Below are 23,869 nucleotides of genomic sequence, written 5' to 3' on the forward strand. Positions count from 1 at the left end.
TTATAACTCATATCCCCCTACTGTTTATAACTCATATCCCCCTACTGTATATAACTCATATCTCCCTACTGTTTATAACTCATATCCCCCTACTGTATGTAACTCATATCTCTCTACTGTAAATAACTCATATCCCCCTACTCTATATAACTCATATCCCCCTACTGTATATAACTCATATCCCCCTACTGTTTATAACTCATATATCCCTACTGTTTATAACTCATATCCCCCTACTGTATATAACTCATATCCCCCTACTGTTTATAACTCATATCCCCCTACTGTATATAACTCATATCTCCCTACTGTTTATAACTCATATCCCCCTACTGTTTATAACTCATATCCCCCTACTGTATATAACTCATATCTCCTTACTGTATATAACTCATATCCCCCTACTGTATGTAACTCATATCTCTCTACTGTAAATAACTCATATCTCCTTACTGTATATAACTCATATCTGTTTTATATAATCTACCTGTTTAACTACATCATTCCTCTTTCAATATGTGTTATCTGTATAATTGTATACTTGTTCATAGGCAACACCAATTCAAACCTGCTCCACTTTTCAGCAGCACAAAACACATTGCACTCATATCTACCCACACTGTGTATAACTCCTATCTACCCACACTGTGTATAACTCAGTCATTCCTCTTTCAATATGTGTACACTCAGTGTATATCTGTACATACACCAACTCACACCTTCTTTACTGTTATTTGTTACCACAGCTACTGTTCTTTCTCTCGCTCTCTCTCGCTCCCTCTTTCTGTCTCTCTCTCTCTCTCTCTTTCTCTCTCTCTCTCTCTCTGTATCTCTCTATGTCTCTTTCCCTGCCTCTCTCTCTCCCCATCTCTCTCTCCCTTTCTCCCTCCATCCCCTTTCTCTAATTGAAAACATGTGCAGCAGTAGAAACCCTAGGGAGAGAGAGGGAGGGAGAGAGGTTCTGTGCTAGGCCGTATGGTTTGCTCAGACCTGCTCCAGTTAGCTGAGCTGTGAATTTAATTAACACTCACACACACACACACACACACACACACACACACACACACACACACACACACACACACACACACACACACACACACACACACGCACACACACACATGCTGTCTGCCTTAAGGCTTCCGCATGCTTCAGTTCGGCTGGCACCTAGCTGAACTTGGCTCGGGGAACCAAACGAGTGTGCTTGCATACCTTAAAAGACCTTCGCTTGAAAAATAAAAAGCGGCAATAGTACTGTTTGTCCATCTTGAGGCGCCGTAAGATAACTCAAGAAATCTGTCATACATTTTTTTGGTTTTGCAGAGGAGAGCTTAGTCGCACAATTTTACATCTAACTAAGATGTTTGGTACAGTATTTCTCAAGTGGAAAATGTGCATGAAAACGAGTTGTCTATCGTTGAATGACAACAAAGCGCTGAAGCGAGTAGTGCGTAAAAATTGTCTGTCCTCGGTTGCAACACTCACTACCAAGTTCTAAAAGCAACGTCAGCACAATGGAAGCAACGTCAGCACAATAACTGTTTCTTTGGGAGCTTCATGAAATGGGTTTCCATGGCCGAGCAGCCGTACACAAGCCTAAGATCACCATGCGCATTGCCAAGTGTCGGCTGGAGTGGACTCAGGAGAAGTGGAAACGCGTTCTCTGGAGTGATGAATCACGCTTCACCATCTGGCAGTCCGACGGACGAATCTGGGTTTGGCGGATGCCAGGAGAAAGCTACCTGCCCGAATGCATAGTGCCAACTGTAAAGTTTGGTGGAAGAGGAATAATGGTCTGGGGCTGTTTTTTAACGCTACAGCATACAATGACATTCTAGACAGTTCTGTGCTTCCAACTTTGTGCCAACAGTTTAGGGAAGGCCCTTTCCTGTTTCAGCATGACAGTGCCCAAAGCGAGGTCCATACAGAAATGGTTTGTCGAGATCGGTGTGGAAGAACTTAACTGACCTGCACAGAGCCCTGACACCAACCCCATCAAATACTTTTGGGATGAATTGGAACGCCGACTACGAGCCACGCCTAATCGCCCAACATCAGTACCTTACTCACTAATGCTCTTGTGGTTGAATGGAAGCAAGTCCCCGCAGCAATGTTCCAACATCTAGTGGAAAGCATTCCCAGAAGAGTGGAGTCTGTTATAACAGCAAAGGAGGTACCAACCCCATATTAATGCCCATGATTTTGGAATGAGATGTTAGAAGAGCAGGTGTCCACATACTTTTGTTCATATACTGTAGTGTATGTGTAACTTATCTGAGTGGCGCAGCGGTCTAAGGCACTGCATCTCAGTGCTAGAAGCGTGCGTCACTACAGACCCTAGTTCGATTCCAGGCTGTATCACAACAGGCCCTGATTGGGAGTCCCATAGGGTGGTGCACAATTGGCCCAGCGTCGTCCAGGTTTGGCCGGGGCAGGCCGTCATTGTAAATAAGAATTTGTTCTTAACTGATTTGCCTAGTTAAATAAAGGTTAAAAACAATTAAAATGGTCTCTGGACAAAAGTGGTAAACTACATAGGGAATAGGCTGGATGCAGCCCTGCACGACCCTCTCGCCAATTAATTTAACCAAAATTAATGGACAAACCCAAATGAATTACAAATGTGAGGCATTTGTGTATTTAGTATGTAATGTGTTGAGAGAGAGCTGTCGACTTTAGAGATGTAGATGGTCGTGTGTCCTTTTCTGAGGGATTGAGGGAAGGAGAAAGAGAGATGGAGAGATAGAAGGTGATCAGTTCTACTGTCTGGCAGATGATATGAGATTTAGAATGGGAGATGGTAAGGTGTCCAATCAAAAACGCTACTTTTGAACACTGGGTAAAATAATATGTTAATTGTGTAGATACTCTGCTAAGATAACCAATGGTCCAAACCTCGTGTCTCTCATAATCCGTTCAAAATGTATCTGAGTTTTTACCCTTGTAGGAGGGTCAAAATTAGAGTGACTAAATCAATGGAGGCCAGGGGGGAAAAGTGCTCATAAATCAGGACAACAACATGTCGTCAGCTAGGCTGGATGCTGTGCGAAAATGAAGAATACCGGACAGGCTTACCAATGAACTCATCTTTCTTCTCAAATCCTGAGGACATAAAACAATATACAGGTAAGATGGGTATCAATGGATATCAATTTTGAGACATGACATGATTTCATATTTTAGTATACAATGTTCATATTAATGCGAAGTTCCTGTTCTTTTTCGAAGATTTCTCACAAAAACAAGTGTATCTTTGTGAAATGTCACCGGAGTACTGAGCGTAACGAAAGCTTTTTTATTTTCAAAACCTTGAACATTTAATTCAGCTCTTTGCGACCCGTGGAAACAACTTGAGAGACGACCACCACAAAATGTGAAACGTTTTCGGCGATAACGCTGCACTGCTCTGTCAACAGAGTTCGCTGCTTATTATGGGATGTATTAGGGTACGACATCTGACTTTTAGGATATGATGTTAATGATATGATAGAGAAAGACCCCACTGAACGATTCAGAACATGAAGAATCAAATTGGTCTTGGTAAAATGTACTTTATAACACAAGGAAGTGAAATATCAACACCAAAGCGACACTCTACGGTGTGTGTTGTTTTCTGGAGGGTTCCACCTGCTACAGGCAAACCACAGCTGGGAGTTCCTATCCAGGTGGGGGGTAGGAAAACAAGCAAGCACACACAAACAAACGGGACCATGTAAAAAGAACCAAAAACACACAGGTGTCTGCAGCACACACCACCATAGCCAACCCCCTATTCTACTCCCTCCATAGCCAATTGAGCACACACATGCAGAGACAGACAGACAGACAGACAGACAGACAGACAGACAGACAGACAGACAGACAGACAGACAGACAGACAGACAGACAGACAGACAGAGACAGACAGATCTAGTATGTACAGTAGATGTCGCCAGCATTCTCTCTTTCTGCCACACACACACACACACACACACACACACACACACACACACACACACACACACACACACACACACACACACACACACACACACACACACACACACGCACAAGCTCTAGTCCCAGATGGTGTGTGTGTGTGTGTGTGTGTGTGTGTGTGTGTGTGTGTGTGTGTGTGTGTGTGTGTGTGTGTGTGTGTGTGTGTGTGTGTGTGTGTGTGTGTGTGTGTGTGTGTGTGTGTGTGTGTGTGTGTGTGTGTGTGTGTGTGTGTGTGTGTGTGTGGCCTTGGGAGTAGCAAGGCTGCTGGCGACATCTGCTCCACAGGGGCTGGAGGGAGAGTGAAGTGTGTGTGTGTCTCGGGGCGCTGGGGGTTAGAAATAACCATGATTTCAAATGAGTTCCAAATGATTCTGAAATGTTTAAGACCACTAGACATTTGCAAGGGGCCTCTGCTGCTTCTAATATGAGTTAGTTAGAGCCTTTGATGGTCTTCTACACTACAGTCTGCTTCCCAAATAGCACCCTATTCCCTATACAGTGCGCTACTTTTGACAAAACACTATATAGGGAATAGGGTGCCATTTGGGACGCAGCCTCTGTTTAGTCTGGACAAGGGAATTCCTTCTGGTTTCCCTTTTACTGCTTTAAGCCAATGCGTGAGCGTGTGTGTGTGTGTGCGCATGTGCGCGCGTACGTGCGTATGAGCGTGTGTATGAGCGTGTGGGTACATACGTGCTCGTGTGTTTGTGCGAGCAAGAGACTGTGTTTTGAAGGCACATCTGGTGGCAGGCCTGTTAGTGTAGAGAGGCAGAGGGGTCAACAGGAGCACTTGATTGGTTGCCAGTCCACTGCTGTGGTCTGCCAGGAGGAGAGAGGACAGTGTAGTGAGACACACACACACACACACACACACACACACACACACACACACACACACACACACACACACACACACACACACACACACACACACACACACACACACACACACACACACACACAGCCAGAGTAGATACATAACATGGGGCTCGTCTCTGTTATAGTGGGGGAAGCCACTGGATGAAATCCTCTGTCAGTTTGTCCCTCTGTGCTCATATATAGTGGGGCATACACTGAGTGTACAAAACATTAAGAACACCTTCCTAATATTGAGTTGCACCCCCACCACCACCTTTACCCTCAGTCTCAATTCACTGGGGCCGGAACCTTTCCACAAGGATGCTGGCCCATGTTGACTCCAATGCTTCCCTCAGTTGAGTCAAGTTGGCTGGATGTCCTGTGGGTGGTGGACCATTGATACACACATTAAACTGTTGAGAGTGAAAAACCCAGCAGCGTTTCAGTTCTAGACACACTCAAACCGGCGCGCCTGGCAACTACTACCATACCTCGTCACAGTAACCGCTGGTGTCAAATCAAATCAAATGTATTTATATAGCCCTTCTTACATCAGCTGATATCTCAAAGTGCTGTACAGAAACCCAGCCTAAAACCCCAAACAGCAAGCAATGCAGGTGTAGAAGCACGGTGGCTAGGAAAAACTCCCTAGGAAGAAACCTAGAGCGGAACCAGGCTAAGAGGGGTGGCCAGTCCTGTTCTGGCTGTGCCGGGTGGAGATTATAACAGAACATGGCCAAGATGTTCAAATGTTCATAAATGACCAGCATGGTCAAATAATAATAATCACAGTAGTTGTCGAGGGTGCAACAAGTCAGCACCTCAGGAGTAAATGTCAGTTGGTTTTTCATAGCCGATCACAGTAACCGCTGGTGACAGACTTCACAGTAACCGCTGGTGACAGACTTCACAGTAACCGCTGGTGTCAGACGTCACAGTAACCTCTGGTGTCAGACGTCACAGTAACCTCTGGTGTCAGACCTCACAGTAACCGCTGGTGTCAGACATCACAGTAACCGCTGGTGTCAGACATCACAGTAACCGCTGGTGTCAGACATCACAGTAACCGCTGGTGTCAGACGTCACAGTAACCGCTGGTGTCAGACGTCACAGTAGCCTCTGGTGTCAGACATCACAGTAACCGCTGGTGTCAGACTTCACAGTAACCGCTGGTGTCAGACGTCACAGTAACCGCTGGTGTCAGACGTCACAGTAACCGCTGGTGTCAGACTTCACAGTAACCGCTGGTGTCAGACGTCACAGTAACCGCTGGTGTCAGACGTCACAGTAACCGCTGGTGTCAGACATCACAGTAACCGCTGGTGTCAGACGTCACAGTAACCGCTGGTGTCAGACGTCACAGTAACCGCTGGTGTCAGACGTCACAGTAGCCTCTGGTGTCAGACGTCACAGTAACCGCTGGTGTCAGACGTCACAGTAACCGCTGGTGTCAGACATCACAGTAACCGCTGGTGTCAGACATCACAGTAGCCTCTGGTGTCAGACGTCACAGTAACCGCTGGTGTCAGACATCACAGTAACCGCTGGTGTCAGACGTCACAGTAACCGCTGGTGTCAGACTTCACAGTAACCGCTGGTGTCAGACATCACAGTAACCTCTGGTGTCAGACGTCACAGTAACCGCTGGTGTCAGACGTCACAGTAACCGCTGGTGTCAGACGTCACAGTAGCCTCTGGTGTCAGACGTCACAGTAACCGCTGGTGTCAGACGTCACAGTAACCGCTGGTGTCAGACGTCACAGTAGCCGCTGGTGTCAGACATCACAGTAACCGCTGGTGTCAGACATCACAGTAACCGCTGGTGTCAGACGTCACAGTAACCGCTGGTGTCAGACGTCACAGTAGCCTCTGGTGTCAGACATCACAGTAACCGCTGGTGTCAGACCTCACAGTAACCGCTGGTGTCAGACGTCACAGTAACCGCTGGTGTCAGACGTCACAGTAGCCTCTGGTGTCAGACGTCACAGTAACCTCTGGTGTCAGACGTCACAGTAGCCTCTGGTGTCAGACGTCACAGTAACCTCTGGTGTCAGACGTCACAGTAACCTCTGGTGTCAGACGTCACAGTAACCTCTGGTGTCAGACGTCACAGTAACCTCTGGTGTCAGACATCACAGTAACCACTGGTGTCAGACGTCACAGTAACCGCTGGTGTCAGACTTCACAGTAACCTCTGGTGTCAGACGTCACAGTAACCTCTGGTGTCAGACGTCACAGTAACCGCTGGTGTCAGACGTCACAGTAACCTCTGGTGTCAGACGTCACAGTAACCGCTGGTGTCACACGTCACAGTAACCTCTGGTGTCAGACATCACAGTAACCGCTGGTGTCAGACTTCACAGTAACCACTGGTGTCAGACGTCACAGTAACCTCTGGTGTCAGACGTCACAGTAACCGCTGGTGTCAGACGTCACAGTAACCTCTGGTGTCAGACGTCACAGTAACCGCTGGTGTCAGACTTCACAGTAACCGCTGGTGACAGACTTCACAGTAACCGCTGGTGTCAGACGTCACAGTAACCTCTGGTGTCAGACGTCACAGTAACCTCTGGTGTCAGACCTCACAGTAACCACTGGTGTCAGACGTCACAGTAACCTCTGGTGTCAGACATCACAGTAACCGCTGGTGTCAGACTTCACAGTAACCACTGGTGTCAGACGTCACAGTAACCTCTGGTGTCAGACATCACAGTAACCGCTGGTGTCAGACGTCATATTAGTCTGACAGCTACAATACACCCGCTCTAGCCCTCTAGCCCCCTTGCCTCCTAGCCACATAACCTCCTAGCCCCCAAGCATCCTATCCCCCTAGCCTCCTAGCCCCCAAGCCTCCTAGCCACATAACCTCCTAGCCCCCAAGCCTCCTATCCCCCAAGCCTCCTGTCCCCCTAGCCTTCTAGCCCCCAAGCCTCCTATCCCCCTAGCCTCCTATCCCCCAAGCCTCCTATCCCCCTAGCCTCCTATCCCCCAAGCCTCCTATCCCCCTAGCCTCCTATCCCCCAAGCCTCCTATCCCCCTAGCCTCCTAGCCCCCAAGCCTCCTAGCCTCCTAGCCCCCAAGCCTCCTATCCCCCTAGCCTCCTATCCCCCAAGCCTCCTATCCCCCTAGCCTCCTAGCCCCCAAGCCTCCTATCCCCCTAGCCTCCTAGCCCCCAAGCCTCCTACCCCCCTAGCCTCCTATCCCCCTAGCCTCCTATCCCCCAAGCCTCCTATCCCCCTAGCCTCCTAGCCCCCAAACCTCCTATCCCCCAAGCCTCCTATCCCCCTAGCCTCCTATCCCCCTAGCCTCCTATCCCCCAAACATCCTATCCCCCTAGCCTCCTAGCCTTGGTTATAACTGAAACTTACACACACACTATACCCACTAGATCCTAGCCCTGGTTAACTAAAAATGAAATATGTCTGTTAAAGACATAAATTCACTCCTCCCGGGTGGCGCAGTGGTCTAGGGCACTGCATCGCAGTGCTAACTGCGCCACCAGAGTCTCTGGGTTCGCGCCCAGGCTCTGTCGCAGCCGGCCGCGACCGGGAGGTCCGTGGGGCGACGCACAATTGGCATAGCGTCGTCCGGGTTAGGGAGGGTTTGGCCGGTAGGGATATCCTTGTCTCATCGCGCTCCAGCGACTCCTGTGGCGGGCCGGGCGCAGTGCGCGCTAACCAAGGGGGCCAGGTACACGGTGTTTCCTCCGACACATTGGTGCGGCTGGCTTCCGGGTTGGAGGCGCGCTGTGTTAAGAAGCAGTGCGGCTTGGTTGGGTTGTGCTTCGGAGGACGCATGGCTTTCAACCTTCGTCTCTCCCGAGCCCGTACGGGAGTTGTAGCGATGAGACAAGATAGTAATTACTAGCGATTGGATACCACGAACATTGGGGAGAAAATGGGATAAAATTTAAAATAAAAATAAATAAAAATAAAAAAGACATAAATTCACACATATTAGTCACTCCCTCCCTCCCACCTGCTGCAGACTTAACTCTTTCACACTGTTTTGTTTACACGCCCCCACACTGCAATCTATCTCCATAGACTTTCACACATACCCAGCTGGAACCGGAAGAATTGTGGTTGAATGGGATTTTAATGTCAGGACCACAGAAATAGACCACAAAGTTTGGAAACAAATATTGTCTGTTAGGGTTAATATGAAAATGACTAAAAATAGTATGAAAAGGTCCTGGGTCTGAATGTTAAAGTGAATGTGAGTTTGTGGTAATCGGTGAGTGTTTGTGGTAATCAGTGAGTGTTTGTGGTAGTCGGTGAGTGTTTGTGGTAATCGGTGAGTGTTTGTGGTAATCAGTGAGTGTTTGTGGTAATCTGTGAGTGTTTGTGGTAATCTGTGAATGTGTGAGTGTTTGTGGTAATCGGTGAGTGTTTGAGTGTTTGTGGTAATCAGTGAGTGTTTGTGGTAATCGGTGAGTGTTTGAGTGCGTGTGGTAATCGGTGAATGTGTGAGTGTTTGTGGTAATCGGTGAGTGTTTGTGGTAATCAGTGAGTGTTTGTGGTAATCTGTGAGTGCGTGTGGTAATCGGTGAGTGTGTGAGTGTTTGTGGTAATCAGTGAGTGTTTGTGGTAATCAGTGAGTGTTTGTGGTAATCGGTGAGTGTTTGAGTGCGTGTGGTAATCGGTGAGTGTGTGAGTGTTTGTGGTAATCAGTGAGTGTTTGTGGTAATCGGTGAGTGTGTGAGTGTTTGTGGTAATCGGTGAGTGTGTGAGTGTTTGTGGTAATCGGTGAGTGTTTGAGTGCGTGTGGTAATCGGTGAATGTGTGATTGTTTGTGGTAATCTGTGAGTGTTTGTGGTAATCAGTGAGTGTTTGTGGTAATCTGTGAGTGCGTGTGGTAATCGGTGAATGTGTGAGTGTTTGTGGTAATCGGTGAGTGTTTGAGTGCGTGTGGTAATCGGTGAGTGTGTGAGTGTTTGTGGTAATCAGTGAGTGTTTGTGGTAATCGGTGAGTGTGTGAGTGCGTGTGGTAATCGGTGAGTGTGTGAGTGTTTGTGGTAATCAGTGAGTGTTTGTGGTAATCGGTGAGTGTTTGAGTGCGTGTGGTAATCGGTGAGTGTGTGAGTGTTTGTGGTAATCAGTGAGTGTTTGTGGTAATCGGTGAGTGTGTGAGTGTTTGTGGTAATCGGTGAGTGTTTGTGGTAATCGGTGAGTTTGTGAGTGTTTGTGGGAATCAGTGAGTGTGTGAGTGTTTGTGGTAATTGGTGAGTGTGTGAGTGTGTCTGCTAATCGGTGAGTGTTTGTGGTAATTGGTGAGTGTGTGAGTGTGTCTGCTAATCGGTGAGTGTTTGTGGTAATCGGTGAGTGTGTGAGTGTTTGTGGTAATCGGTGAGTGTGTGTGGTAATCAGTGAGTGTGTGAGTGTTTGTGGTGAGCGGTGAGTGTGTGTGTTTGTGGTAATCGGTGAGTGTTTGGTAATCAGTGAGTGTGTGAGTGTTTGTGGTGATCGGTGAGTGTGTGAGTGTTTGCGGTAATCGGTGAGGGTGTGAGTGTTTGCGGTAATCGGTGAGGGTGTGAGTGTTTGTGGTAATCGGTAAGTGTGTGAGTGTTTGTGGTAATCGGTGTGTGTGTAGTAATCGGTGAGTGTGTGAGTATTTGTGGTAATCGGTGAGTGTGTGAGGGTTGTCGTGTGTGTGTATGTGAGTGAGTGTGAGATGAAGATAATGAACCATGTTTAACCATCTTATGACATGTCCATCTCAGACATTCCTAGAAAGGAGAAGAAACAAAACGAAAAATACTGCTACATTTTCACAGGTTCCACTCTGACATCACTCACTCTCTCTTTCCTTCACTCACATTCTCCCACGCTTTTCTCGCCTCTCTCCCTCCCTCCCTCCCTTCATCCCTCCCTCTCTCCATTCCGTCTGCTTGTCTTTCTCACTGAGCAGCTGCAGGCTCTATACTGTAGTTTATATACAGTGTTTCTATTTTGAATGGAGCTTCATATAGCTCATGGTAGGCTGTGGAGCTTTGGAAAGAGGAGAATATTCAGCCAATCTTGGAAGACAATGGGTGTAGATTTAAAAATGCTTGTAGATTTAATTACTGCCTTGATTCAACCCTACATCAAACCTTCCCCCACCCTGACCACCCCGAAGCCACAACTTCAACCCTCCCATTATATTTTTTGAGGGCACTGTTTATACTGAGAATTCTGCAAGTCCTGAGCCCGCCAGCCTGGGATTGGTTAGGAGAACGGCCAATATCCAACAGGACTCAAAACAATGCACTGTCATCAGCCAATCAAAGTGCTTTAAAACCAATCAATCAAAGAATAACAATTTTCTAATCATGAATTCCCTTTTACATGTTTTGATTTAAGTGTAGCAGCCAGTCCAAAACATTGTACATTAAACCCAACTCCTCTTCTCCCACATTTTCATATAATTTTTTATATTGATCCCATTTATTTGTTGTTGCCAGGACTGTCCTCGCCTGGTTCTCTTAAGAAGCCGGGGAAGTTTGATTTCAACGCCCTGTCGCCCCAGACGAGGTCCCCCCGCATGACGTTCACACACCACCCGCTGCCCGTGCTGGCAGGAGTGAGACCAGGTGAGCCCCAGACCCAACCCCTAAAGTCCCTCACCACCCTTATAGAGAAAGAGAGGGAGGGAGAGAGAGAGAGAGAGACGGTTGATAGATGGCGTTCACACACAACACGATGGCAGGGGTGAGTCCAGGTGAGACCAAGCCCTTCCCCCAGACTCAACCCCCTTATAGATACACAGATCTCTAGACCCCACCCCCTTATAGATATACAGATATTTAGACCCCACCCCCTTATAGATATACAGATATTTAGACCCCACCCCCTTATAGATATACAGATATTTAGACCCCACCCCCTTATAGATATACAGATCTCTAGACCCCACCCCCTTATAGATATACAGATATTTAGACCCCACCCCCTTATAGATATACAGATCTCTAGACCCCACCCCCTTATAGATATACAGATCTCTAGACCCCACCCCCTTATAGATATACAGATATTTAGACCCCACCCCCTTATAGATATACAGATCTCTAGACCCCACCCCCTTATAGATATACAGATATTTAGACCCCACCCCCTTATAGATATACAGATCTCTAGACCCCACCCCCTTATAGATATACAGATCTCTAGACCCCACCCCCTTATAGATATACAGATATTTAGACCCCACCCCCTTATAGATATACAGATCTCTAGACCCCACCCCCTTATAGATATACAGATATTTAGACCCCACCCCCTTATAGATATACATATATTTAGACCCCACCCCCTTATAGATATACAGATCTCCAGACCCCACCCCCTTATAGATATACAGATCTCTAGACCCCACCCCCTTATAGATATACAGATCTCTAGACCCCACCCCCTTATAGATATACAGCTCTCCAGACCCCACCCCCTTATAGATATACAGATCTCTAGACCCCACCTCCTTATAGATATACAGATCTCCAGACCCCACCCCCTTATAGATATACAGATCTCTAGACCCCACCCCCTTATAGATATACAGATCTCTAGACCCCACCCCCTTATAGATATACAGATATTTAGACCCCACCCCCTTATAGATATACAGATCTCCAGACCCCACCCCCTTATAGATATACAGATCTCCAGACCCCACCCCCTTATAGATATACAGCTCTCTAGACCCCACCCCCTTATAGATACACAGATCTCTAGACCCCACCCCCTTATAGATATACAGATCTCTAGACCCCACCCCCTTATAGATATACAGATCTCTAGACCCCACCCCCTTATAGATATACAGATCTCTAGACCCCACCCCCTTATAGATATACAGATATTTAGACCCCACCCCCTTATAGATATACAGATATTTAGACCCCACCCCCTTATAGATATAGAGATCTCTAGACCCCACCCCCTTATAGATATACAGATATTTAGACCCCACCCCCTTATAGATATACAGATCTCTAGACCCCACCCCCTTATAGATATACAGATATTTAGACCCCACCCCCTTATAGATATACAGATCTCTAGACCCCACCCCCTTATAGATATACAGATCTCTAGACCCCACCCCCTTATAGATATACAGATCTCTAGACCCCACCCCCTTATAGATATACAGATCTCTAGACCCCACCCCCTTATAGATATACAGCTCTCCAGACCCCACCCCCTTATAGATATACAGATCTCTAGACCCCACCTCCTTATAGATATACAGATCTCCAGACCCCACCCCCTTATAGATATACAGATCTCTAGACCCCACCCCCTTATAGATATACAGATCTCTAGACCCCACCCCCTTATAGATATACAGATCTCTAGACCCCACCCCCTTATAGATATACAGATCTCTAGACCCCACCCCCTTATAGATATACAGATATTTAGACCCCACCCCCTTATAGATATACAGATCTCCAGACCCCACCCCCTTATAGATATACAGATCTCCAGACCCCACCCCCTTATAGATATACAGCTCTCTAGACCCCACCCCCTTATAGATACACAGATCTCTAGACCCCACCCCCTTATAGATATACAGATCTCTAGACCCCACCCCCTTATAGATATACAGATCTCTAGACCCCACCCCCTTATAGATATACAGATATTTAGACCCCACCCCCTTATAGATATACAGATCTCTAGACCCCACCCCCTTATAGATATACAGATATTTAGACCCCACCCCCTTATAGATATACAGATCTCTAGACCCCACCCCCTTATAGATATACAGATCTCTAGACCCCACCCCCTTATAGATATACAGATATTTAGACCCCACCCCCTTATAGATATACAGATCTCTAGACCCCACCCCCTTATAGATATACAGATATTTAGACCCCACCCCCTTATAGATATACATATATTTAGACCCCACCCCCTTATAGATATACAGATCTCCAGACCCCACCCCCTTATAGATATACAGATCTCTAGACCCCACCCCCTTATAGATATACAGATCTCTAGACCCCACCCCCTTATAGATATACAGATCTCTAGACCCCACCCCCTTATAGATATACAGATATTTAGACCCCACCCCCTTATAGATATACAGATATTTAGACCCCACCCCCTTATAGATATAGAGATCTCTAGACCCCACCCCCTTATAGATATACAGATATTTAGACCCCACCCCCTTATAGATATACAGATCTCTAGACCCCACCCCCTTATAGATATACAGATATTTAGACCCCACCCCCTTATAGATATACAGATCTCTAGACCCCACCCCCTTATAGATATACAGATCTCTAGACCCCACCCCCTTATAGATATACAGATCTCTAGACCCCACCCCCTTATAGATATACAGATCTCTAGACCCCACCCCCTTATAGATATACAGCTCTCCAGACCCCACCCCCTTATAGATATACAGATCTCTAGACCCCACCTCCTTATAGATATACAGATCTCCAGACCCCACCCCCTTATAGATATACAGATCTCTAGACCCCACCCCCTTATAGATATACAGATCTCTAGACCCCACCCCCTTATAGATATACAGATCTCTAGACCCCACCCCCTTATAGATATACAGATCTCTAGACCCCACCCCCTTATAGATATACAGATATTTAGACCCCACCCCCTTATAGATATACAGATCTCCAGACCCCACCCCCTTATAGATATACAGATCTCCAGACCCCACCCCCTTATAGATATACAGCTCTCTAGACCCCACCCCCTTATAGATACACAGATCTCTAGACCCCACCCCCTTATAGATATACAGATCTCTAGACCCCACCCCCTTATAGATATACAGATCTCTAGACCCCACCCCCTTATAGATATACAGATATTTAGACCCCACCCCCTTATAGATATACAGATCTCTAGACCCCACCCCCTTATAGATATACAGATATTTAGACCCCACCCCCTTATAGATATACAGATCTCTAGACCCCACCCCCTTATAGATATACAGATCTCTAGACCCCACCCCCTTATAGATATACAGATATTTAGACCCCACCCCCTTATAGATATACAGATCTCTAGACCCCACCCCCTTATAGATATACAGATATTTAGACCCCACCCCCTTATAGATATACATATATTTAGACCCCACCCCCTTATAGATATACAGATCTCCAGACCCCACCCCCTTATAGATATACAGATCTCTAGACCCCACCCCCTTATAGATATACAGATCTCTAGACCCCACCCCCTTATAGATATACAGCTCTCCAGACCCCACCCCCTTATAGATATACAGATCTCTAGACCCCACCCCCTTATAGATATACAGATCTCCAGACCCCACCCCCTTATAGATATACAGATCTCTAGACCCCACCCCCTTATAGATATACAGATCTCTAGACCCCACCCCCTTATAGATATACAGATATTTAGACCCCACCCCCTTATAGATATACAGATCTCCAGACCCCACCCCCTTATAGATATACAGATCTCCAGACCCCACCCCCTTATAGATATACAGCTCTCTAGACCCCACCCCCTTATAGATACACAGATCTCTAGACCCCACCCCCTTATAGATATACAGATCTCTAGACCCCACCCCCTTATAGATATACAGATCTCTAGACCCCACCCCCTTATAGATATACAGATCTCTAGACCCCACCCCCTTATAGATATACAGATATTTAGACCCCACCCCCTTATAGATATACAGATCTCTAGGCCCCACCCCCTTATAGATATACAGATATCTAGACCCCACCCCCTTATAGATATACAGATCTCTAGACCCCACCCCCTTATAGATATACAGATCTCTAGACCCCACCCCCTTATAGATACACAGATCTCCAGACCCCACCCCCTTATAGATATACAGATCTCTAGACCCCACCCCTAATACTATAGTCACTGAGAAAGAAAGAGAGAGAGATGGGAGAGAATCTTATTGACCCCAATTGCAGAGACCACTTTCAGCAAGACAACCTAGCAGCAGTAGTAGAATTGAACCCACTTTGATCTGAGAACTAGCGATAAGATCCAGAGAGCTCTTGACATTTATTATCATGGCCTGCAACAGTTCAGCTCTATCTCTCTCTCTCTCATCACTGTTTTCCACATTCTGTCTCACTCTCTCTCTTGCTTTATTTATTTTGTGTGTCTTCATGCCACAGTCATTCCATGCCCATGTGATCGAGCCAGTTCTGTTTCAAACAGGGCAAACACACACAAGTGTAAAGGGCGTACACACGCACACACACTCACACACACACACACACTAGTTGTTTCAAACGGCCCGCCCCCTCGCCTTATAGAAGAACGTTGTGAGGATAACAAAATGGTCTCCAGGCCTCCGGTCTGAGAATTCCTCTTCTCCCTCTGAGATACGAGCCTGCCAGCTACTGTAGTCCCTGTTGAGTTTCACTTTCCAAAGGAATAAATACATCCCCCCACTCCCTCTTTCTATCTCTCTCTTTTCCTCCATCCCGCTCTCTTCTCTCTCTCTTCTCTGAGGATTGGCCTGGTCCGCAGCCAAAGCAGCCCTATCATGTAAAGGTCATTTGGACTCTTACAGCTCTCCCCTTCACGTTTCACTAGAATAGCTTAAGAATTGTACATTTAGATTGGTATACATTTGATATAGATTATGTTATACTATTCATTTTCATTTCCTAGTATATCAACAGGGATGGATTGGTTTAAGTATATAGAGCTTGTCCAAGTGCTAGAAGAGCTGTACATTCTATTATTCTATTGACTTCCTGTTACGTGAAGATGTGTCAGACCAGCTTCAGGTATATCTGATTCATAGCTGACCCCTTCTCCCAATTAGAATGTGTCTACAAACTGCTAAGAGGTTAGTCTGTAATAGAGTTGTAGTGTGAGACTGAGACCGTGTTTAGGCTCCATAGGAGGAGGGGAAAAGGAGGGGGGTTGCTAAGATGGCCGCCGTCCAAATAGAAAGTCCCTCAGAGGCCACGCTGCTATAAAGAGACCAATGAAAGGGAGGGAGAGAGGGATAAAGAGTGAGGGCGAGAAAGGGCGAGAGAGGGATAGAGAGAGACTGGATAAGGGGTGGGGGAGAAAGGGGGAGAGGGATAGACTGAGGGAAAGGAGTGAGGGAGAGGCTTGACATCAGTAGCTGGGATGGAGCTATAGGCATAGACGTTGTCTGGGTTAGTTTATTTCCTGTTGGCAGGGAGTGGATGCCAGGTGTGACTGTTGTCTGTTTATTCTGGTAGTCAGTCTGGTCTAGTGAGCCCACTTTCTCTCTCACACACACACACACACACACACACACACACACACACACACACACACACACACACACACACACACACACACACACACACACACACACACACCTCCATACACTGGAGAGATAGAGGGTGACAGACAGACACATTCACAGATGCAAGTCCCCTTGCAGTCTACCAACCAGCTTGCCTGTTTCCAGTGCCAAATCGCCAAGGCCACAGAATCTCAGAAGACACCGTCACACACACACACACACACACACACAATGACTAATGTCTATAAGGGATTTAGCGGTGGGATTTAACTCTCCCAGGCTTCATACTACTGGGCCGAACCACACAGCAATGATAGGCTATGATTGATTACACATTCACAACAAGCATTACCAACAGGAAAGTGTGTGTGTGTGTGTGTGTGTGTGTGTGTGTGTGTGTGTGTGTGTGTGTGTGTGTGTGTGTGTGTGTGTGTGTGTGTGTGTGTGTGTGTGTGTGTGTGTGTGTCTGACTGTCACGCTTCAGTGTGTGTGTGCATATGCATGTGTGTGTGTGTAATACATGTCTGCATTTGTGTGTGTGTGTGTTCAAGCTGTGCTTACTGTAGATAGACAGAGAATACAGAAGAGATGTTTTGTATGAACAGGACCAGATGTTGCAGCCTTGGATGATTCTGTTCATTTAGATACACAAGTAGCATTAGACTCCCTGTAGTACAAACCACAGGGGGAAATCATGTGACGTCCACTCTCTAATCACCACACTGATAAACACACTAATAAATCACATGCATTTACATCTATAGTAAACCCCTGGAGAAAATAATGTGACGTCCACTCTCTAACACTCTGTAATGACCACACTGAAACCAATCTGGCATCAGATGAATTAACAGATTTATTCAAACCAGTAAATAGGGATTCAGTCTAGTGTGTTGGATTACATCAGTTACTCTATTCAGTCTAGTGTGTTGGATTACATCAGTTACTCTATTCAGTCTAATGTGTTGGATTACATCAGTTACTCTATTCAGTCTAATGTGTTGGATTACATCAGTTACTCTATTCAGTCTAATGTGTTGGATTACATCAGTTACTCTATTCAGTCTAGTGTGTTGGATTACATCAGTTACTCTATTCAGTCTAATGTGTTGGATTACATCAATTACTCTATTCAGTCTAATGTGTTGGATTACATCAGTTACTCTATTCAGTCTAATGTGTTGGATTACATCAGTTACTCTATTCAGTCTAATGTGTTGGATTACATCAATTACTCTATTCAGTCTAATGTGTTGGATTACATCAGTTACTCTATTCAGTCTAATGTGTTGGATTACATCAGTTACTCTATTCAGTCTAATGTGTTGGATTACATCAGTTACTCTATTCAGTCTAGTGTGTTGGATTACATCAATTACTCTATTCAGTCTAATGTGTTGGATTACATCAATTACTCTATTCAGTCTAATGTGTTGGATTACATCAGTTACTCTATTCAGTCAAATGTGTTGGATTACATCAGTTACTCTATTCTGTCTAATGTGTTGGATTACATCAGTTACTCTATTCAGTCTAATGTGTTGGATTACATCAGTTACTCTATTCAGTCTAATGTGTTGGATTACATCAGTTACTCTATTCAGTCTAATGTGTTGGATTACATCAGTTACTCTATTCAGTCTAATGTGTTGGATTACATCAGTTACTCTATTCAGTCTAATGTGTTGGATTACATCAGTTACTCTATTCAGTCTAATGTGTTGGATTACATCAGTTACTCTATTCAGTCTAATGTGTTGGATTACATCAGTTACTCTATTCTGTCTAATGTGTTGGATTACATCAATTACTCTATTCAGTCTAATGTGTTGGATTACATCAGTTACTCTATTCAGTCTAATGTGTTGGATTACATCAGTTACTCTATTCAGTCTAATGTGTTGGATTACATCAGTTACTCTATTCAGTCTAATGTGTTGGATTACATCAGTTACTCTATTCAGTCTAATGTGTTGGATTACATCAGTTACTCTATTCAGTCTAATGTGTTGGATTACATCAGTTACTCTATTCAGTCTAATGTGTTGGATTACATCAGTTACTCTATTCAGTCTAATGTGTTGGATTACATCAGTTACTCTATTCAGTCTAATGTGTTGGATTACATCAGTTACTCTATTCAGTCTAATGTGTTGGATTACATCAGTTACTCTATTCAGTCTAATGTGTTGGATTACATCAGTTACTCTATTCAGTCTAATGTGTTGGATTACATCAGTTACTCTATTCAGTCTAATGTGTTGGATTACATCAGTTACTCTATTCAGTCTAATGTGTTGGATTACATCAGTTACTCTATTCAGTCTAATGTGTTGGATTACATCAGTTACTCTATTCAGTCTAATGTGTTGGATTACATCAGTTACTCTATTCAGTCTAATGTGTTGGATTACATCAATTACTCTATTCAGTCTAATGTGTTGGATTACATCAGTTACTCTATTCAGTCTAATGTGTTGGATTACATCAGTTACTCTATTCAGTCTAATGTGTTGGATTACATCAGTTACTCTATTCAGTCTAATGTGTTGGATTACATCAGTTACTCTATTCAGTCTAATGTGTTGGATTACATCAGTTACTCTATTCAGTCTAATGTGTTGGATTACATCAGTTACTCTATTCAGTCTAATGTGTTGGATTACATCAGTTACTCTATTCAGTCTAATGTGTTGGATTACATCAGTTACTCTATTCCACATATGTCAGAGTCAAGGCCCGCGGGCCACATCCGGCCCGCGAGAAGGTTTTTTACGGCCCCTGGGATGATCTTGATTTATTATTAGAACCGGCCCGCAGACCGCAGCAAGCCGGCAGCCCGCAGATCTTTTACACGCACCAATACTACATTTCCCACAATGCAACGGTGACGCACCGAGCAGTAGGCTGCTTCATTTCAATATTTATTGGCACAGCAGTCGTCAGCATCACAGTAAAATTAACTTTCAGATACCCATCAAAAATGGCAAAACGGAAGGTGGACACTGAGAACCGGGGGTTTCAAACAAGGTGGGAGTCGGAGTATATGTTCACGGAGGTAGCTGGAAAACCTGTGTGTCTTCTGTGTGGAGAAAGTGTGGCGGTACTGAAAGAGTATAATCTGAGACGACATTATGAAACGAAACACGCGGACAAAAACAAGAATATGGACATGGAACAAAGGCTACAAAAGGCAGAGGAATTAAAACGAGGCCTCAAATCTCGACAGGCTCTGTTCAAAAAAGCCAAATCACAAGGCCAGGCTGCTGTCAAGGCCAGTTTTATTTTGGCAGAAGAGATCGCTAAATCAGCCCGGCCATTTACGGAGGGGGATTTCATCAAAAACTGCATGATTAAAGTTTGTGACGAAGTTTGCCCAGAAAAAAGGCAACTCTTTTTAAATGTGAGTATGAGCAGAAACACCATTGCCGAGAGAGTAGACCAGTTGTCCATCAATCTAAAAGAGCAGCTTGTGAAAAAGGGAAAAGATTTCATTGCATATTCCTTGGCTGTGGATGAGAGCACCGACATTTCTGACATTGCCCAGTTGTCAATTTTCATCCGCGGAGTGGACTCCAGCCTAAGCGTGACAGAGGAGTTTTTGGCTTTACGTCCTATGCATGGCACAACTACGGGGCATGATTTGTATGAAGAGGTGTCAAGATGTGTAAATGAGATGGAGCTGCCTTGGGAAAAACTCGTGGGTTTGACAACCGACGGAGCACCTGCGATGTGTGGACACAGGAGCGGACTGGTGGCGAAGATACGGGAAAAGATGCAAGAGGAAAACGCGACAGGTGAGCTGACAGCTTATCATTGTATCATACACCAGGAAGCGTTGTGCGGTAAAGCCTTGAAAATGGAGCATGTAATGAGCATCATCACGCGCACAGTTAACTTTATCAGAGCCAAAGGTTTGAATCACCGCCAGTTCAAGGCATTTCTGACGGAGTTAGAAACGGAGCATGGTGATTTGCCTTATCACACAGAGGTGCGATGGCTAAGCCAGGGAAAGGTGCTTCAAAGATGTTTCGAGCTTCGTGAGGAGATTTGTCTGTTCTTGGACAGCAAAGGGAAAGACACAACACAACTCCGAGACGAAATGTTTCTGTGTGAAATGGCTTTTCTGTGTGACATTACGAGTCATCTGAATGCAATGAACTTGCAGCTGCAGGGTCGGGATCATGTCATCTCTGATATGTACAGTACAGTGAAGGCATTTAAAACCAAACTGACTCTGTGGGAGACGCAGATGCGGAAAGAAAATTTGAGCCACTTTCCCAGCTGCCAGACCATGAAAGAGAAGCTCTCTACCAGTGCGTTCCCGAGCGCACAGTTGGCTGATAAAATAGGTATGCTTGCCGCTGACTTTCGACGCCGATTTGCTGACTTTGAAGCACAAAAAAGCAGGTTGGAACTGCTCGGTAACCCATTTGCTGTTGACGTGGAAAGCTCACCACCAAACCTCCAAATGGAGTTGATTGACCTCCAATGCAATGATGCACTGAGGGCAAAATATGCGGCAGTGGGTGCTGCGGAGTTCGCCCGTTTCCTCCCCGACACAATGCCCCAGCTGCGCATCCAGGCTGCTCAAACGTTGTCTATGTTTGGCAGCACATACCTGTGTGAACAACTGTTTTCTTTGATGAACCTGAACAAAACATCACACAGAAGTCGACTTACTGCTGAACACCTCCACTCAATTCTGAGGATTTCCTCAGCTCAGAGCCTTACCCCGAACATTGATGAACTTGTGGAAAAGATGGGACACCACCAAGTATCACCCTCAACCTCAAACAAGTGAACATTACTGTGCAATCACATATTTAGAGTTTTTACTCAGTTCAAGTTTAAAAGTTAAAGTTTAATATTTGTTTTCACTGCATGTTACTTCTCCTTAAACAAAGTGTTGTTTTTGATTAATAGATTTTTGCACTTTATTTTATTGTATTTCAATCCAATTATATTTTAAAAATATTTCAGTTGAGTGGATGATAGAAAATTGCTATTATTGTTTTTTTCTTTGAAGTAAATTTAGCCCACTTTTGCTAAAATAGAAAATATAGGCTACTGATGGTGCCTTGAATACCGGTTTCTTTCATTTAATGTTCATGTTATGGGGATTTTTATATAAAGGAAATTTGTCTTTTGTGTCTGTTGAAAATTAAAGATTACTGACAGAGCCATAAGAAAATATTGCTTTATTTATCTGATCATATTGGAATATATTTGTTAGGTTTTCAGTAGGTTCAATTAGGTTCACTAGACTATATGCGTCATTTAAAAATTTTTCAATGAACATTCGAACAGTCCGGCCCTCGGCTTGTAGCTAAATTTTTTATTTGGCCCTCCGTCCATTTGACTTTGACACCCCTGCTCTATTCAGTCTAATGTGTTGGATTACATCAGTTACTCTATTCAGTCTAATGTGTTGGATTACATCAGTTACTCTATTCTGTCTAATGTGTTGGATTACATCAGTTACTCTATTCAGTCTAATGTGTTGGATTACATCAGTTACTCTATTCAGTCTAATGTGTTGGATTACATCAGTTACTCTATTCTGTCTAATGTGTTGGATTACATCAGTTACTCTATTCAGTCTAATGTGTTGGATTACATCAGTTACTCTATTCAGTCTAATGTGTTGGATTACATCAGTTACTCTATTCAGTCTAATGTGTTGGATTACATCAGTTACTCTATTCAGTCTAATGTGTTGGATTACATCAGTTACTCTATTCAGTCTAATGTGTTGGATTACATCAGTTACTCTATTCAGTCTAATGTGTTGGATTACATCAGTTACTCTATTCAGTCTAATGTGTTGGATTACATCAGTTACTCTATTCAGTCTAGTGTGTTGGATTACATCAGTTACTCTATTCAGTCTAATGTGTTGGATTACATCAATTACTCTATTCAGTCTAGTGTGTTGGATTACATCAGTTACTCTATTCAGTCTAATGTGTTGGATTACATCAGTTACTCTATTCAGTCTAATGTGTTGGATTACATCAGTTACTCTATTCAGTCTAATGTGTTGGATTACATCAGTTACTCTATTCAGTCTAGTGTGTTGGATTACATCAGTTACTCTATTCAGTCTAATGTGTTGGATTACATCAGTTACTCTATTCAGTCTAATGTGTTGGATTACATCAGTTACTCTATTCAGTCTAATGTGTTGGATTACATCAGTTACTCTATTCAGTCTAATGTGTTGGATTACATCAGTTACTCTATTCAGTCTAATGTGTTGGATTACATCAGTTACTCTATTCAGTCTAATGTGTTGGATTACATCAGTTACTCTATTCAGTCTATGTGTGTTGGATTACATACTAGTATTGTGTGGATAACAGTACTATTCAGTCTAATGTGTTGGATTACATCAGTTACTCTATTCAGTCTAATGTGTTGGATTACATCAGTTACTCTATTCAGTCTAATGTGTTGGATTACATCAGTTACTCTATTCAGTCTAATGTGTTGGATTACATCAGTTACTCTATTCAGTCTAATGTGTTGGATTACATCAGTTACTCTCTTCAGTCTAATGTGTTGGATTACATCAGTTACTCTCTTCAGTCTAATGTGTTGGATTACATCAGTTACTCTATTCAGTCTAATGTGTTGGATTACATCAGTTACTCTATTCAGTCTAATGTGTTGGATTACATCAGTTACTCTATTCAGTCTAGTGTGTTGGATTACATCAGTTACTCTATTCAGTCAAATGTGT

The 23,869-nt window shown here is 44.5% G+C and overlaps 1 protein-coding gene across 1 annotated transcript in view; it reads left to right on the forward strand.

The window, feature by feature from the left end:
- Positions 1-23,869, forward strand: part of LOC120032576 (nuclear factor 1 X-type-like) — a gene marked incomplete at its 5' end in the record, with an annotated part of 42,575 nt that overhangs the window by 7,049 nt on the left and 11,657 nt on the right. Inside the window, one exon of the mRNA XM_038978715.1 lies at positions 11,282-11,410. Within this exon, the coding sequence (XP_038834643.1) occupies positions 11,282-11,410 (129 nt within the window). The remainder of the gene's footprint in view (positions 1-11,281; positions 11,411-23,869) is intronic.

This window comes from Salvelinus namaycush, chromosome 39, assembly GCF_016432855.1.
Source record: "Salvelinus namaycush isolate Seneca chromosome 39, SaNama_1.0, whole genome shotgun sequence".
NCBI classification, from domain to species: domain Eukaryota; kingdom Metazoa; phylum Chordata; class Actinopteri; order Salmoniformes; family Salmonidae; genus Salvelinus; species Salvelinus namaycush.